The 17,094-nt window shown below is 40.9% G+C and overlaps 1 protein-coding gene across 4 annotated transcripts in view; it reads right to left on the reverse strand.

Moving 5' to 3' along the window:
• Positions 1 to 2,005: 2,005 nt before the first annotated feature.
• The window catches only part of tbc1d30 (TBC1 domain family, member 30), a 19,022-nt gene continuing 3,933 nt past the window's right edge, over positions 2,006 to 17,094 (reverse strand). The window contains exons 1-14 of one of the 4 annotated variants that reach the window (XM_029461849.1): positions 14,762 to 15,279; positions 12,401 to 12,462; positions 11,234 to 11,299; positions 10,527 to 10,652; positions 9,713 to 9,898; positions 9,539 to 9,608; positions 8,102 to 8,200; positions 7,808 to 7,976; positions 7,374 to 7,479; positions 7,187 to 7,293; positions 6,703 to 6,840; positions 5,873 to 6,105; positions 5,314 to 5,400; positions 2,006 to 3,838 (exon numbers count right to left, since the gene is read on the reverse strand). In XM_029461849.1, coding sequence (XP_029317709.1) covers positions 2,637 to 3,838; positions 5,314 to 5,400; positions 5,873 to 6,105; positions 6,703 to 6,840; positions 7,187 to 7,293; positions 7,374 to 7,479; positions 7,808 to 7,976; positions 8,102 to 8,200; positions 9,539 to 9,608; positions 9,713 to 9,898; positions 10,527 to 10,652; positions 11,234 to 11,299; positions 12,401 to 12,462; positions 14,762 to 14,924 — 2,814 coding nt within the window. In that variant the 5' untranslated portion in view covers positions 14,925 to 15,279 and the 3' untranslated portion in view covers positions 2,006 to 2,636. Of the gene's footprint in view, positions 3,839 to 5,313; positions 5,401 to 5,872; positions 6,106 to 6,702; positions 6,841 to 7,186; positions 7,294 to 7,373; positions 7,480 to 7,807; positions 7,977 to 8,101; positions 8,201 to 9,538; positions 9,609 to 9,712; positions 9,899 to 10,526; positions 10,653 to 11,233; positions 11,300 to 12,400; positions 12,463 to 14,761; positions 15,280 to 17,094 lie in introns of those variants that run through there. The other 3 variants (XM_029461847.1, XM_029461851.1, XM_029461848.1) reach the window with 3 other exon arrangements.

Below are 17,094 nucleotides of genomic sequence, written 5' to 3' on the forward strand. Positions count from 1 at the left end.
TACATATCCCTATATATCTATATATACCTATATATACATATATATACTACATATCCATATATATACATATCTATATACATGATCAATATAATAGTATATATATATATATATATATCTAGAGATACATACGACACATAGATATATATATACAACACCTATATATATATATATATATATATATATATGTGTATATATATATATATATGTGTAATATATATATATATATATATATATATATGTGTATTATATATATTATCTCTATATGTGTATATCTATATATACTATCTATATATGTGGTTCATATATATATATGTGTATATATATATCTATGTGTATCTATATATATATATATATATATATATATGTGTATATAGAGATAATATTATATATATATTTTATATATATGTGTATATATATATATATGTGTATATATTATAATATATACTATGTGTATATATATTATATATATATATGTGTATTATATATATATATATATATATATGGTGTATATATATTTATATATATAATATATATTATATTATCTATTTATATATATATATAATATATATATAATATATATATATATATTATATATATGATGGAGAGCAGTGGAGCAGGGATGGAGAGCAGGGAGAGGATGGAGAGCAAGGAGAGGATGAGAGCAGGGAGAGGATGGAGAGCAGGGAGAGGATGGAGAGCAAGGAGAGGATGGAGAGCAAGGAGAGGATGGAGAGCAGGGAGAGACTCTTCTCTCTGCTGGAGACACTTGTTGACAAATGAAATGTAAACGAATTGAAATAAATAATATTTATAATGATGAATATACCGTTTATTTAATTTGCATGAACTATAAATGAAAATGAATGAAAACTTAGCAAATGATTGATTAATTGATTTCAAGAAGAATTTAGTTAGTACGCATGTTTTATTAATTTAGAAAAGGGATTATTTAATTAGAAAATGACCTTTCAATGAATGATTGAATTATTATAAACGATATAACATGTACAGTATATACAGATAAGGTTTGCTGCTGGACTTGGACGGGCTGCAAAAATACACAATTATCAGATTCACTTGGGTTCAAACTTTACTGAATATTAAAACTTTTAACTAATGATTCTTTATATTTGTATTGTGTTCATGTGTCGTCACTTCCAGCTACAATCGTTTGCTTTATTAACTTATAAAACCGGTTAAAAATAGTCGTTGTACAACAAACTGAATATTTGGGTCGTATCTTTGTGCAATCTGGAAATATTCAAAACAGTAATAAATATTATCAGAAGCAAAGTTTGGCTCGTAATTATGAATTTGCTCACTTGGTCTCAATTACAACACAGCTTCTTTTCTAATCTTATTTACTCGTATTGTATTTTTTCTTTGTTTTACCATCCATTCATCCATCTACCTCTTATCCGGGGTCGGGTCGCGGGGGCAGCAGCCGCTCCAGTAAGGACCCCAATCTTCCCTTCTCCGGGCCACATCCTCCAGCTCTGACTGGGGGGTCCTGAGGCGTTCCCAGTGAGGAGATATAATCTCTCCACCGAGTCCTGGGTCTTCCCCGGGGTCTCCTCCCAGCTGGACGTGCCTGGAACACCTCCCTAGGGAGGCGCCCAGGTGGCTCCTTACTAGATGAACCACCTCAACTGGATCCTTTCAACGTAAAGGAGCAGCGGCTCTACTCCGAGTCTCTCCTGATGGCTGAGCTTCTCACCCTATCTCTAAGGGAGACGCCACCCGTCTGAGGAAACACATTTCGACCGCTTGTACCCGTGATCTCGTTCTTTCGGTCATGACCCTTCATGACCACAGGTGAGGGGAGGAACGAAGATCGACCGGTAGATTGAGAGCTTTGTTTTAATGTCTATATTCCAACAACGTGAGCAGGATGTTGCTTCTCCAGAACACGACATGTTGCGATGCTTTCTGTTAGGTTTCAAAGTAAGAGTTCTTTCAGTGCGGTTGTACGAACATAATTTATAATATACTAAGAATCAACGTCTCCTTTTAAATGTTGTGCAGGTTTATTTTATGTGAACACAGAATAACATTCCCACTTACTTCATTACTGACAGATATTACATGCCTCGTGTTCAACAGTTACAGACAGAGAATAAAGAAAACATTTTGCTTTATCAAACATCTTAAGATCTGGAGTTTCTTTGGGGGGGGGGGGGGGGGGCACACACTTTATGTTTTATTATTCTTCATTTACAGCAATTAGGTATTTATTTTAAATACTTGGCATAGAAACAACTGGATGGCTGTTGTGTAAGAAGGTACGTCATCATGTTACCCCTACGAGTTCGTCTTGGCCAGTCGGTCACTGCGAAGGTCTCGACACGGTGACGGTCCTGGACGCTCCTCAGATGTGCGGTACTAACGCGGTTGAAATAATAAGAAGAAGCTTTCTTCACAATTAATGGTCAACTACTTCTTAAACGTGTGTCTGTAATAGATTTCAGGATGACCCCTTTATCAGGTGAACTACAATCTTCACATTTTAACATCCATAATCGAGCCGCAGGCGTCTGAACTTTACATTTCTACAACTTTCAACCTCCTTCAGATAAGATGTGGGTTATCTCTTGATACGCAGGAGGCAACAAGGTGTAGTTAGATATTTCATATCTTCATCGGCTCCCGGTGGTGCCCGCAGCGCTACTGCGGTTGAGGTTGCGGCTGAGCTGAGGGAAGTGTACTGTGGGCGTTCTGGATGTAGGACCATAGAGACCAAGATTTCTGGCTGCCGCCGACTTCCTGGGCTGCTTAACGCTCGGGAACGGGGAATAGACCGGCTGCTTGGGGGTGGACGACAACGCTGGGGTTGACGGGGAGGAGGATAAATGAGATCTGGACGATGAGGCGATAGAGGAGAGCGAGGGAGTGGAGGGGGAGGACGTTTTGTAAAAGGACGCGGCAAGAGAGGAGAAGTCGTTAGCTGATTGGGACGAAGGAAGGCAGGATGTGGTGCTTGGCGTTGGGGTGGAGGGTGGCGTAGGAGAGGACGAGCAGGACGGAGCTAGAGAAGCCGATGTAGGGACCGGAGAGGGTGACGGACTCAGGCGGGAGGGGGAGGAGTTAAAGTGGTGAGGTGGACGTAAAACGATGGAGGAAAAGTGTTCGTCAGATGTTCTTTCAGAGGAATCAGACTCTTTGTGTCTGTTTGTGGGCGGTGGAGGAGGCAGAAGAGGAACCTGGGGGGCAGGTTTAGACTGCGGTACTGGGGGTTGTGTGTCTGCGTCGTTGGGGGAGGTCAGAGTTGATTCGTCCTCTAGATCCAGGGAGCTAAGCTGCACCACCACCTCTAAGACTTCTGTCTCATCTGCCTCCTGCGGTTCATCTTCACACTCCGTCGAGAGAGGAGGAGACACAGCGGAGTCACTGCCCTGTTTCTGCTCCTCATCATCATCTCTCGCATCTTCCTCAACCTTCCTCTCCTCTTCACTCTCAAATATAACCGATCCTTCTTCCTCCTCCTCCTCCTCATCTTCCCTTTCCTCCTCATCTCCAAAGCCCAGCTGTGCTCGGGCCCTGGCTACATTCCTTCGATGTACCCGGACATGAGCACGCCAGGGAGACCCCGCGCCGCCTCCAGAGCTCCCTGGAGATCCAGTACTAGTAGAGAGCAGCGAGCCACAGCGCTGGCTGGCCGGGGAGCCCTGACTCTGGGACAGAGAAGCAGGTCTGGACCCTGGTAGGGTGGATGTGCTTGGGTAGGTGGGTCTGGAGCCCCGGGGATCTCCGCGTGGCTTCCGACCCAGAAGGAGGTGGTTGATTACGGTGCTGGAAGGGTTCAGTTGGGAGGGCAGGACACGGGTGGCGGGGCACTTGTCTGGAGGGGAGGTGAAAGGAAACAGGACCGTCACAAAAACACATGAAAACAGTTGTTTCATGAGTGTAAGTGAATTTGTATGCTGACATTTGAACCCACAGTGAGATACATTTGTCTGGAAGTAAAGTTACAGCGAAGTGAGTTTCACTGTCACTTCAGTTCATCAGAAGAAGCTAATGAGTTGTTTGTTACCTAAATTAAACATAGTGCCTTATTCTTAAAATGTTTCTCTGATGTCCTGAGAGAATAAAAATGCCTGTGTCAAAATAAACTTCCATAAAACTATTATTTTTATTTATTTATTTATATATATATATATATATATATATATATATATATATATATATATATATATAATATATATATATATATATATAATAGATATATATATATATATATATATATATAATATATATATATATATATATATATATATATATATATATATATATATATATATATATATATATATATATATATATATATATATATATATATATATATATATACACACACACATGCATATATATACATACATACATATATATATACGTCATATATACACACGTCAGATTGCTTCTGTTTCTGGTCGGCAGTCAGCTGTAGGAGCGACATCAGACACCAGAGGGCGCCAAACTATTACTTCTGCAGGATTGATCACAGAATGAGATAGTGTGTTGGACCACTACACATTCATTCTCCAATATTAAATAATATGTACAGTAATAAACTGTATTTTACAATGTTAAAATAAACATGGCTTCCTAAAAGATGATAACTTTCGTTTCAGCAGGTGTACAGTATGTCAGCAGGACTTGGGAGGAGCGACAGACAGAAGGAAGTCGAGGTTGTTCACATGATGTTGGCGATGGGACCAGAACATACCTTCAGGATGTGTTTTGTTAAATGAAACATAGCTCTCAGATCTTTTACTTAAATAAAAGTAGTAATGCAGTGTAGAAATACTATTTGTTATATATATTTTATATGTATATTAACTGTAATTGTCTGACATTTTAAATTAAGTTATAAGAAAGTTGATTCATGCATCCGGTGACTTGTCTTGTGTACAGTAGTGACAGGCGTCTCCAAAGAAATATTTCGTACAGTTTACTGACTTATATACCATCTGCAGAAAGAACAAACCCATCACCAGCTGTCCCAGGCGCTCCCACAAACATTATATACATTTAATTAAAGCAGCGTGTAGTGCTTGTTTACAAAATGCTCTCAAAATGCCACACAGAGTCTACAGCGCTCTACACATGCATTACATTCACACACACCGTATGCATCCTCTGGCGCTTTGAGAGCATTACAGTATTCAAGCTAGAAAAACCCAAAACCTGATTTAGTCAGAGTGTGTTTATGGTTTTACATCCTGGAGAGGATTATTTCCCTGGTGAGTTAATCATTAAAGAGCCTTAAAATCAGCACCAGAACACCCAGTAGCAGATTAGTTTCGACAGCTGTACCGTCAGCGTGTTGGTCGGTACTGTCGCCGTGTGTGTCGGGACGTTCCTGCAGAACCCCAGGACTTGTGGCCACTTCAGGTCCGGGTCCTGCGAGTCACACATCATCGTCAAACATCTACCTTTCTGCTGCGTGCACCACTTTCTGTCCTTCACCCGGGTATGGCCTCAGCAGTGTTTGTGTTTCTCAGAGTATGTTCAGGTTTGGGACATTATTTAATTCTGCACACTTACTGCAACGTTCGGTTTTAAAATCCTGGATTTAAACAATACAGATTATTAAGGACAATGTCTCTAAAGTTACTATATCCTAAAGCATGTTGCAGCATAATTACATGCTAAACTATGTTTTTAATATGGTGATTTTAATGTGCATTTATCTGTTTAATATAAGAAATGTAATAAATATAAATCTGTATATTATTTATGTAATGAAACATTATTAAAATGTACAATAAAAAAGGAAAATTAACTCATCTTGCTGCAGCTTATTGACACTAAAGTGAAAACAATGCACAGAAAAGGTGTTTGTAGTTGTGAGAATGTTGTTACTCTTCCTCACCTGTGCGTATGTAGAGCTGCATAGCCTGTTGCTGCTGCCGCCTTTTGATGCGTGTATATTGCTTCTTCAGGGCGTAGATGTCGGTGCTCATTCTCTCCATCATCATGCTGTTGATTGCTGCTTGATGCTCCGCCCTGGCACCACCTCCTCCACCTCCTCCACCTCCTCCCCCTGCAGCTCCCACCGCTCCCGGGCTCAGCTCTGCGATGTTCCCCTGCTCGCCTCGCTGGTCTGGAGGTAGAACCGAGAAGAGACACTGATGATGTCGTGTTCCTTTTTACCCGACAATGTCGAACATTATTTCGACTACAGTCGTGAAATAAATCAGACGAGATTGACGGAGGAAATTAAAAAGATTCAAAAGATTAGAGGAAAGGGCTTTGGTGCAAAAAGCGGAAAGAAGCATTCCAGGAAAATACACAAATAAGACAAAATCCAATCCAATAAAGGCTTTTAAAGCTCACAGTTTAATCAAGATCAGCTGTGCCACATAACAAAGCCTCTTGATGCTTTGGGGCGGCGAAGTTTATATTTAAAAAGACCAAAAGTGTCTTGAAATATGATCCATGACTGAGGCTGTGCAGACTGAAGTAATGCTGAGATCTGAAATTAAACACTAATTTATCTCTGAAGTTAAATGTCTCTGAGGAGAGACACAAATGTCTTCCACTACATCCCTCAGGACGTTTGCCTTCTGTCCATCTTTGGACGAGAGGAGGAAGTGTGCATTAGTCTGAAGGAAGCGGATCAGAGACTATGAGGATCTGGGACGGCAGTTTGTATGTGGAGCCACTTGGCTGCAGTCTTCCGTGTTAGAAACTGCACTGACCTTGAGATGTTTGTGGTATCTCTGCAGCTCGGGGGCCAGCAGGCCGCCCAGGGGACCGAGGCAGCCGAGCGCCGTCACCACCGAGTCTTCATCGTCCATGTCGGCGTCGTCATCGCTCTCCCAGCTGCCCAGACCGCCACTGGAACAAGACAATGACATCATCACGGCTGCCACACTAACATGTTCCCACCAACACCATCTTGATTATAGATTTAGATTTTTTTATATATATATATATATATATATATATATATATATATATATATATATATATATATATATATATATATATATAGATATATATATATATATATTATATATATATATATATATATATATATATATATATATATATATATATATATATATATATATATATATATATATATATATATATAGTAATAATTATATATATATTTCTTTTTCTTTCCTCGTGTTTTGTGACTTGCATGCACCGACTATACATTTGCATTACAGCCACTAACCTTCCACTGGATTTGACTGAAGTGGGGAACGGAGTGATGTTGTAGGTGTATTTCTCTCTCAGCTCAGCCAGTTGAGGGAAAGGAAACACGGCCATGGAGTAAACCTCCTGTAAAGAACGTCAGCATGTCAGTTAACGACGTCACTAAAGAGGTTAAAGATGCGCGAGCTCTTTCGTTTATCTCGTACCTGCATGAGTTCAGGAGGATCGATGAGGTTGTTCTCCAGCATCTCCTGAGTGAGGCAACCCATCGTGCTGTAAAACTCGTCCGCTGAGTGACAGTACTCGATCCTCCTGGAGACGGAGGGAGGAAGACGAGCGGCGTATACGAGATGAGAAGAGGGAGACAGGTGGGGAGGAAGAGATGCAAGAACCAGGAAGCAACAAAAAGGTTTAGTTTTCCAACAATCAGGGTTACTGTCAACATTAAACATGTAGATTTGGGCCATTCAGTGACATTTGAATATATTCACCACTGGTTGACTCATTCTACATCCTGGCACTTTAGCATTAGTAGTAGCTGAAGTTGTAGTATTAGTAGTGTACTCATTTGAGCTCTTGTACAATGTAATTATAGATGTAGATTTAGCATTACTCTGAATTTCTGTAACGGTGCACTCACTCTCCCAGTCTCTCCCAGATGGCGAGGGCGACTCGAAACAGCACCTCTGAACCCTCGAAGAAAACAGAGTCCCAGATCTTCAGCACGGTGGGCGCTGGCAGGCAGGTGGCGAACATGGTGAGGAACCACTGCATCGTGAACACGTTGGTCAACGGAGGCTCGTAGCTGCCTGAGAGACAACATACGTTTGTTATTATGGGTGAAAACACTCGCAGCTTTGCATGCTGTCGGGCCTGAATATATAAACCACGTAGCATTGAACACACACACACACACACACACACAGATGTGTACCTCCGGCCTCTCTGTTGGCAGCTTTCTGCAGCTGGTGGAGATGCTGCGACAGTCGGGGCAGCTTTAGGCGCAGCAGGTCTCTGAACACCGCCATGTCCACTGCAGAAGAAACAGATTACAATCGTTAGATACATTATCTTATTCTCATTGACGCTGTAAATGTATTAATGTCTGTTTTGTTAAATGACCATCAGATACTGACATGTTCCAGACCATCAGATACTGACATGTTCCAGACCATCAGATACTGACATGTTCCAGACCATCAGATACTGACATGTTCTAGACCATCAGATACTGACATGTTCCAGACCATCAGATACTGACATGTTCCAGACCATCAGATACTGACATGTTCCAGACCATCAGATACTGACATGTTCCAGACCATCAGATACTGACTGACATGTTCTAGACCATCAAATACTGACATGTTCTAGACCATCAGATACTGACATGTTCTAGACCATCAGATACTGACATGTTCCAGACCATGACATGTTCCAGACCATCAGATACTGACATGTTCCAGACCATCAGATACTGACATGTTCCAGACCATCAGATACTGACATGTTCCAGACCATCAGATACTGACATGTTCCAGACCATCAGATACTGACATGTTCCAGACCATCAGATACTGACATGTTCCAGACCATCAGATACTGACATGTTCCAGACCATCAGATACTGACATGTTCCAGACCATCAGATACTGACATGTTCCAGACCATCAGATACTGACATGTTCCAGACCATCAGATACTGACATGTTCCAGACCATCAGATACTGACATGTTCCAGACCATCAGATACTGACATGTTCCAGACCATCAGATACTGACATGTTCCAGACCATCAGATACTGACATGTTCCAGACCATCAGATACTGACATGTTCTAGACCATCAGATACTGACATGTTCCAGACCATCAGATACTGACATGTTCCAGACCATCAGATACTGACATGTTCCAGACCATCAGATACTGACATGTTCCTAGACCATCAGATACTGACATGTTCCTAGACCATCAGATACTGACATGTTCTAGACCATCAGATACTGACATGTTCCAGACCATCAGATACTGACATGTTCCAGACCATCAGATACTGACATGTTCCAGACCATCAGATACTTAGTTTCTTTATTATTTAATTATTTCTGGACTATAAAATGTCAGAAATCCCAAATTTATTCAATTAACTAGCAAGAAATCCAACAAATAATTAAATTTGAGAAGCCAGAATGAACAGATTGAATTATTTGTTGCATTCTTGCTTAAAAAAATACTTTCTATTCTAGTTCTAGATCGCAGATATTTTGTACGCTCCTCATATTCTGTGTATTTTTATACACAATGATGGATATTAATTATGTGCCGACGTTGTTACTGTATGAATCAGCCTGTTTGTGTCGTTGTGTTTACCTGACAATGCTCGCAGGTTGTTGGCAAAATAACTCTCAGGCAGCACTTTGTCAATCAGGTAGATCATCACCTGAATACAGAAGAGCGGAGAAGCCGTTATAATCCATTGACGATATAAAGATTCCCCCTTTTCCACACATCACAAGGTCACTCATGTTCTCTCGGTCTGCGTACCTTAAGTGCGTCGCTCTCGTGGCCCTCTGTGACCTCCAGTATTAGTGCAGCCAGCACGTTGAATCCTTGGCAGTAGCCCACACTTTTATTCCAGCGGGCGTACGCCAGCAGCACCCTCTTCAGCACCACCCGGTCCTGCTCCCCCTCCTGGCCGCAGTAGGAACTGCAGCCTGTCCTGTGCAGGTCCTGGACATTAGAAGGATGTATAGTATGGATTATTTTATTATGAGTCAGCGCATTAACTGGATGATTGAAAGAGAGTTTCATGCATTTAGGACAGAGGCTGTTTCCATCAACAGGGCAAGGTCCGATCGTCTACTTCTCGTCACATCCATTACTCTGTTGAATCTGTGAGTCACTGAGAAATAGAAAGGAGCTGTTTCCATGATGCAGTCCTCCCTTTCTCTGACGCACAGGCAGAAGCAAACATCCTCTACCGGACACTGCTCTTCCTCTCATGTGTAGGATATGCTCATGCCATCTTGTCCATCTTAAATGTAGAAGTAATGAGAGTGACTCTGCTGAGACCAACGGTCACACGACAAACACTGAACTGCACGCCGACTTCAAAGAGCAGAGACGAGAGAGGTTGTACAAATGTAAATAGTTCCTCCATTTCTTTTCAGTGTTTGCAACATTTTCTCCAATTCTTGTAAAGGCTTTACATTTGTGTTGTTCTGCACAAAAGAGACATCTTGGCCTCGATTGTGCTGTTTCCATAGAGGTGCAGGACTTTTATATATTGCAGTGAAAACCACAGTGAGTAACATTCCTCTCAACGCCAACCCCCGACATAACAATACTCTCTGGTTACCTTGACGATTTGGATGCCGAGGGAGTCGTCATCAGGGTTGCTGCGCTCGTTGAAGGCGAAGCGAAGCGTCTTCTCCCAGTCAATAGAGATACTGTGGAGGTACTGGTCTGCTAGCGTTAGCCAAACCTGCAGAAAGACAACAGTCGCAGACGCACAAAGAACCATATTAATACTAGAATAATATCAACAGCTGAACTAAACTTCAAACTGATATCAAATATCAGGAAATATGTTCTCGTGTAAGAGGTGCCTTGTTCACAGTGATTCCTTTTGTTTAGCAAGTTCAGGAAAGAAAACAAGATGTCATTGTTCCTCTCCCCTGACATGATGAAAGTCTCTGCTCTCGCCTCCCGAGAGATGAAGTTATGGTGTGAGATGAAAGGAGCACTGTAGACAAAGTGCCTCTGCACGTTGTTCGTTCAGACTCTGCGGACCCTCAACACTGTGAAACTCCGCTTTGCAGGTTGGCAATAATATGGAAAACACACTTTTCTTGTAATAGCACAACTGAGTCATCACTTTATTTGACTAAATACCCTCCGAGTTCAAAACAGACGAAGATAAATAATGTTTTTATATAGAACATATTCATACTCACAGTTTACTGAACTAATAATCTACTACTTACATTTTCATTCCATGTGTAGCTCAGTGAGCATTTCACTTGCCAACAATACCATATGTTACACTTAGTTTAAGTTACATACCCTCTTCCTCCATTCCTTTGGTAACCCAGTAGGGAGCCTCGCCACTGATTTAAGTGCGTCGTACCACTGTGGGGAAGAAAACACACGCTGTTTTATTTAGCATTTTAATTACCCAGCGCTGAGGACACTGCAAACCAGAACTACAGTATTAATACTTCATGTATAGTGTTTGTTTGGAGAAACAGACAGGAGTCCCAGCGCAGCAATGTGCTGCTGCGGACGGGGGCGGCAGCAAAATGTATTTCAGCCTCCTAAAAGAAAGAAATCCATATCCGTTGGAGTTTTACGCTGTATTTAGAATATTTTCACTTTAACTCGAAGTCAGAGAGCTCTTCCTGACGGGGAACTGAAGCCGTTATGTATGCTCTCTTCAAAGCCACCAGACTCATTTGACAAAAACAGTCATTTTATCTCTCAGGACACGGGAGCTGCCGGTCTATCGCTGCCTCGCTCGGTTAGTTAGTTTGTGTTATTGTGTGAATTGAGTGTTTTAATGGAACCAAAGTTGCACAATAACACAAAACAAACAAACAATCGAAGCAGCGGTAGACCAGCAACTTGCATATGCTGTGAGGTAAAATGACTGTTTTTGTCAATGGAGTCTGGTGTCTTTGAAGAACGGCTTTAATTCCCCGTCAGAAAAGGCTGTCTGACGTCAAGGTAAAGCAGTGAAAATATCCTAAAAATAGCGTGCACTTAAACTGATATTGATTTGTTTGATAGATTGAAGTTTGTCTGTTGCCCCCGTCCACAGCAGTACATTGCTTTGCTTCCTGCTGGTACTCCTGTCTGTTTCTCTAAACTGGGGGCGTGTTGATGCCCATCTACTGTATACACTGACTCTGGATAAGTACCTCACACAACCCCACTTCAAACTATCTGAACTATCCCTTTAAGAGAAAAAGCCTCAGTTCTTTAAAAGTCAGCATTATCACAGCCACTCACAAACTAAAATGCATATTAATACACATGTACACACACACACACACACACACACACACACACACACACACACACACACACACACACACACACACACACACACACACACACACACACACACACACACACACACACACACACACACACAACATTAGATCAACAGCTAAAAGCAGTAAAGAAACAGCATCATGTTGAATATTTATTGGTTGTAGCATATTTTATTACCTGCTGGAATCCATTTTTTCCCAGCAATGGTTCGATGGTAAACTTCAGTCTCGTGTCAACTCCTACAAACAAACAAACAAACAAACAAACACGAGACACCCGAAGGTCAGACTAGTCTACATCCAGATCTGGGTGAATACCATGGGACAAGTTAACAACCCCAAAGTTTCTAAAGTTTCTGTGCAAAGGATGTCATCCATAAAATGATGCACAAAACATCTATTCTATAGTTATCATATTTTACTATGATAGCTGAAGGAAATTCATGACAGCAAGTTCATTTTAATTATGTCACAAACCATAATAAAATTAGAAAATAAGCATTTATCCTTTCCATTATTATTATTATTATTTATTTGTATTCCTCCCCTAATAATTTATTATGTTAAAATGTGTCTAGAAAACATTCAAACCAAACCGGAGTTTAAAAGTAAAAACACCTTATTTTTTTGGTTCTATAGAAATAAGGTTTACGACGAACAAAAACATAAAAATCCTTTACAGCCAAATCCACAATGTGACGTATCACAATATCACGTTATACATAGTTACCTATAACATACTAGTCACTTATTTGTTATAGATGCAGACTTTACCACGAATGTAAATAAAGGTCGGTACACTGACATTAGGTAACTGATCAAAATCAGAAACAAACGAACCAAACACCGGAAGCTTTGTAAGTGCTATAGAAATGTATGTTTACCCTTTTTTAAAACGATATCATAAGACAAAGCAAGGGATTTACAGTTTTCATATTAAAACATTAGATTTTTGAACGGAGTTTGGTGCTCTGAGGCGCTTCACGGGAGAGTCGCTGTCCACTTCCGCGTGGTGCTGAACCCGCGTTTCAATCTCCGCTTCTCTGGGAAATCATTTACAATCTCTTAGCACGCACACACAGACTTATTCAGAGAATATTTAGTAGGCTAAACCCTCCCGAAGACCAAACGGAAATGAAACTTTGATCTGAAATTAAGAGGAAAAAGTCCTGACATGTGTCGGCTCTGAGCCAACATCGGCCATTTCTCTCCCCACTCCCTCCAGCAGAGCCTCGGGGAGGACTGATCTGTCGCTCACACGGCAGCCGATCGCACGAAAAGTACGAACAGTAAAACTTCCACTACAATAAAAGCACCTCATAAAAACAAAATGGGTGTTTAACCTGCTTGGTCCGCCTCTGTCGTTATTTCCTGCGCCATTCTGCATGAACGTCGCTTTATTTCCTCTCACAGTTTTGGGAGAGGATTAACACGGAAAACCCTCCTACTTCCCTGTCACAGATTAGACCACACAGCTGATACTAAAAGAGTATTTAGCTAAGGCTGAAACATTAGTGAGGGCCAGAGGCTGCATTCCAGCATTACAGGGGATAGTTTAATCTCTCCAGAGGGGAAATTTAATTAAATTAAACCAGGTGGAGGATGGAAGAGACTACTGGGAGGAGGAAGGAAAGAATAAAGATAGAGGTTTCAATTGTTTCAAGATGTTCAGTATTTGGGCAGAGAAAAACTCAGAGGATTACCTCTATAGTTATACTAAATAATAAAGATGTAGGGTGCACATTAAGTTGATTTCATCAAGAATAAACCAGATGAAAGCTGTCGGGCTGTTATGATGTAGATGGTGTACAAATGACTCCACGTTATCAGATAAACTGGATGGATTTGTTCTGTCGTCAAGTGTTTTAAGCACATTAACATTAAAAACATACTTTGCCATCCATTCTCTCTTGACTTGATTTATGAACACTAGATTTATGGCTTTCATTCATCCAAATAAATGTTATATTTCTTGTAGCTTTAGCCGTCAGACTAACCAAACATTGGACCAAAACAAGAAAAAGGTGAGGAGCCCAAATCAAAATACACGTTGTTATAAAAAGAGACTAACAGCATCAGGTTTCTAACATCCATTTTCTTTAAATGACTTGTGAAAAGTGTGCAGAGCTGCATCGAGACATCAGGATGTTTTTGCTGACTTCATATCTGCAGCAGGAGCAGCGTCCAGCCACCAATAACAAGTGAAAACTGACACCTCCTCAGTAATTGATGTGATGCATTGTTAGATATATGAGACCAAACTGCACCGCCCTGTGTGCAAAGATTAGCTATTCAACCAGGTTGTTGAACATGAGCTCATCTGACACCTTCAGGGTCTTTTGGGGAAAATTGCATCAAGTAGCAAGTCATTTAAAACAGGTTTTCTGAGGGTATAATATACAATACGCGCTTATACTGGCTATAATATCTTAACAACCATGATACATCTGCCATCCTTTTGATAATCTAATATACTTCTTTTTACCAGTCTAATCTAAACCATGAGCTGACGATGCAGTGCCTGCTCCCTAAGTGTCACCTGGCTCTAAGGTGCAGAGCAGCCGCGGTGCACTCCTGGATATCCCGTTTCTTTTCTTCAGGACGTTGCTGATGATGTTACCGACCCCTCCCGACCCCTGCTGCCGCTGCTTCGCGCCCGCCCTCGGCCTCCTGCCGGCGGCGGGGAGCCGCTCCTGCCTCATCTGGAATCAAACCGGTCAACCCGCTCAACCATCGCCGTGTCGTCCCGCTTTAATAATGCCTTCTTATGTCTTCCTTGGCGATGGGGAATTCACCACGCAGCTGTTCATCTCCTCCAAGAGGTTACACAATTATTCGATTAAACTGATTCAAATCAGTTCCGGGGATAGCGCGTGCTTCCGAAAACAAACGGCAGACTCTCCATTCATAATTCAGTGGAGCAGCAACGTCCAGGAAAGCCTCGTCCAAGCGACTCAAACATCTACAGAAAATATGATTTAGAAAATGTCCAAAATAGCCGATCTGTGCAGGAGCGCGGACGCTTCCTGCTGCTGAAGCTGCTGCACACCTCCTCCTCTTCCTCCTCTTCCTCCGGTTTGGCGTCACCAGGAGGAGGTGCGAGGAAGGAGAGAGGCGTGGGATGAGGTAATGGGGGAGGAGAGGGGAGAAAATGAGACTTTGTTGTTTCCTTAACCTACTTACCCACATGCATATAAATATACTAACTGAATGGCCTCAGGGATCATTTTCAAACAAGCACACATCTGCTCTCACGCGCAGTGGATCAGGGAAGATAACATCTGCACGGATCACAGAGGAGCAGGTGTGGAGAAGGATTGTACAATAAAGGGGCAGAACTTAAATCAGGAAGATTTGAATGGATTCACTGTTTAGATTATTTAAAGATAAAAGCCTAAATAAACTCCCTGGTTGTAGCTTCTCACTGCACGACATCAGGAAAATATGCAATAACTAAAAAGGAAATTATTTCCAACCTGAACACAAAACGCACCAATAAAGTGACATTGAAAGTGCAATAAGATAAAGTTCTTTCAACTTACTTAAACAATCCCTGAGTGCAATATCGCCGTCTTCCACGACAACGGTATATTGTGTAGCCCTCCTTCCTCACAGGTGAGTATTAAAACTTGGGCTCTGGGAACGTGTGATGGCAGCTTTCTACTTTCTATCTTTAATAATCTTTAGTTGCAGCCTTAATGTTGAACAAGTGTGTGCATGGAAGCAGAGAGCAGCCGTGGGACTATTTTCTCAACGTAAGGTGGATCTTCACTGTGTTCTTAGATGGAGAATGTCACTTCACATATACAATATCCACCAGACACAAATCAGCAAACTATACTAACTTCTAACATTTATGAAACACTGATTCAGCCACTTCACCAATTAAACATTTGACGTTTGCAAACTGAGTCGATGATGCAGGACATTATGATTCAGTTCCTACAGGTGCAGTGAGTGCTTCCTGAATGGAAAGCACATCCAGTTTTAATGACGTCCAGAATCAATACCTGCAAACAGACTCTTATTTGTTTTCCATCATGAAAACTTAAAGCATACTCACTCCATCCTGCAGAGACCTGTTGATGTACAGCAGCTGCAATATCTCCAGTAGATAGTTTAATAATAGATTTACATTAATGCCCCTTTCAGGGAAACTTTACTTTAACATTAGTGAAAGTAAAAGGACTTTTCTCTTCATTAAACTTTTAAAACTCTCAATTTCTTTTATATAAACATGTCTCCTGAATCAAATAAAAAGCAACTCATTTGTATTATTTAACATATATTTCTGCTTTGATTAATATAATATCAATTCTCCAAAATGCTATTTAACAGACAGTGTCAATTGTTAAATATTATCCCAACCCGGCCTTAAACCCACGTGTGAAGGCGTCATTACAGGACAACGTGTGTATTATTGTGTATTATTGTGTACTCTACCTGCGTGTAAGCCATCACGCTGCATGTTGACAGAAAAGAGCAAAACAATCAAAGCAAAATAACCAAATTAGACCTTAATTCCTTCAATTATGTTGATCTAGAAAGAGTTCACAACCACAAAACCACCTGCCGAGAGAATCCTTTCTGTAAGTCTGAATATTAAAGTTAAGTGTTTGATGACAAACTTATATATATACTTATACAATGAAGCTTAATGCAGAATCTCTTACCTTTGAAAACTGTATCCGAACGTCTCTTAAATATATTACGTCAAGTGCTTTGCGTCTACTTTATGTCTCAGGCTGTTATGTAAATTTGAGAGCTATTTCCATACTACAAGTGATATGACAGACAAATACAGTACGTGTGCAGACCTGTACATCGAACAGTATCCTGCAAATGCATTCAACATTTTTATTGTGCTTCAAA

This window comes from Cottoperca gobio, chromosome 23 (genome assembly GCF_900634415.1).
Source record: "Cottoperca gobio chromosome 23, fCotGob3.1, whole genome shotgun sequence".
Lineage (NCBI taxonomy): Eukaryota > Metazoa > Chordata > Actinopteri > Perciformes > Bovichtidae > Cottoperca > Cottoperca gobio.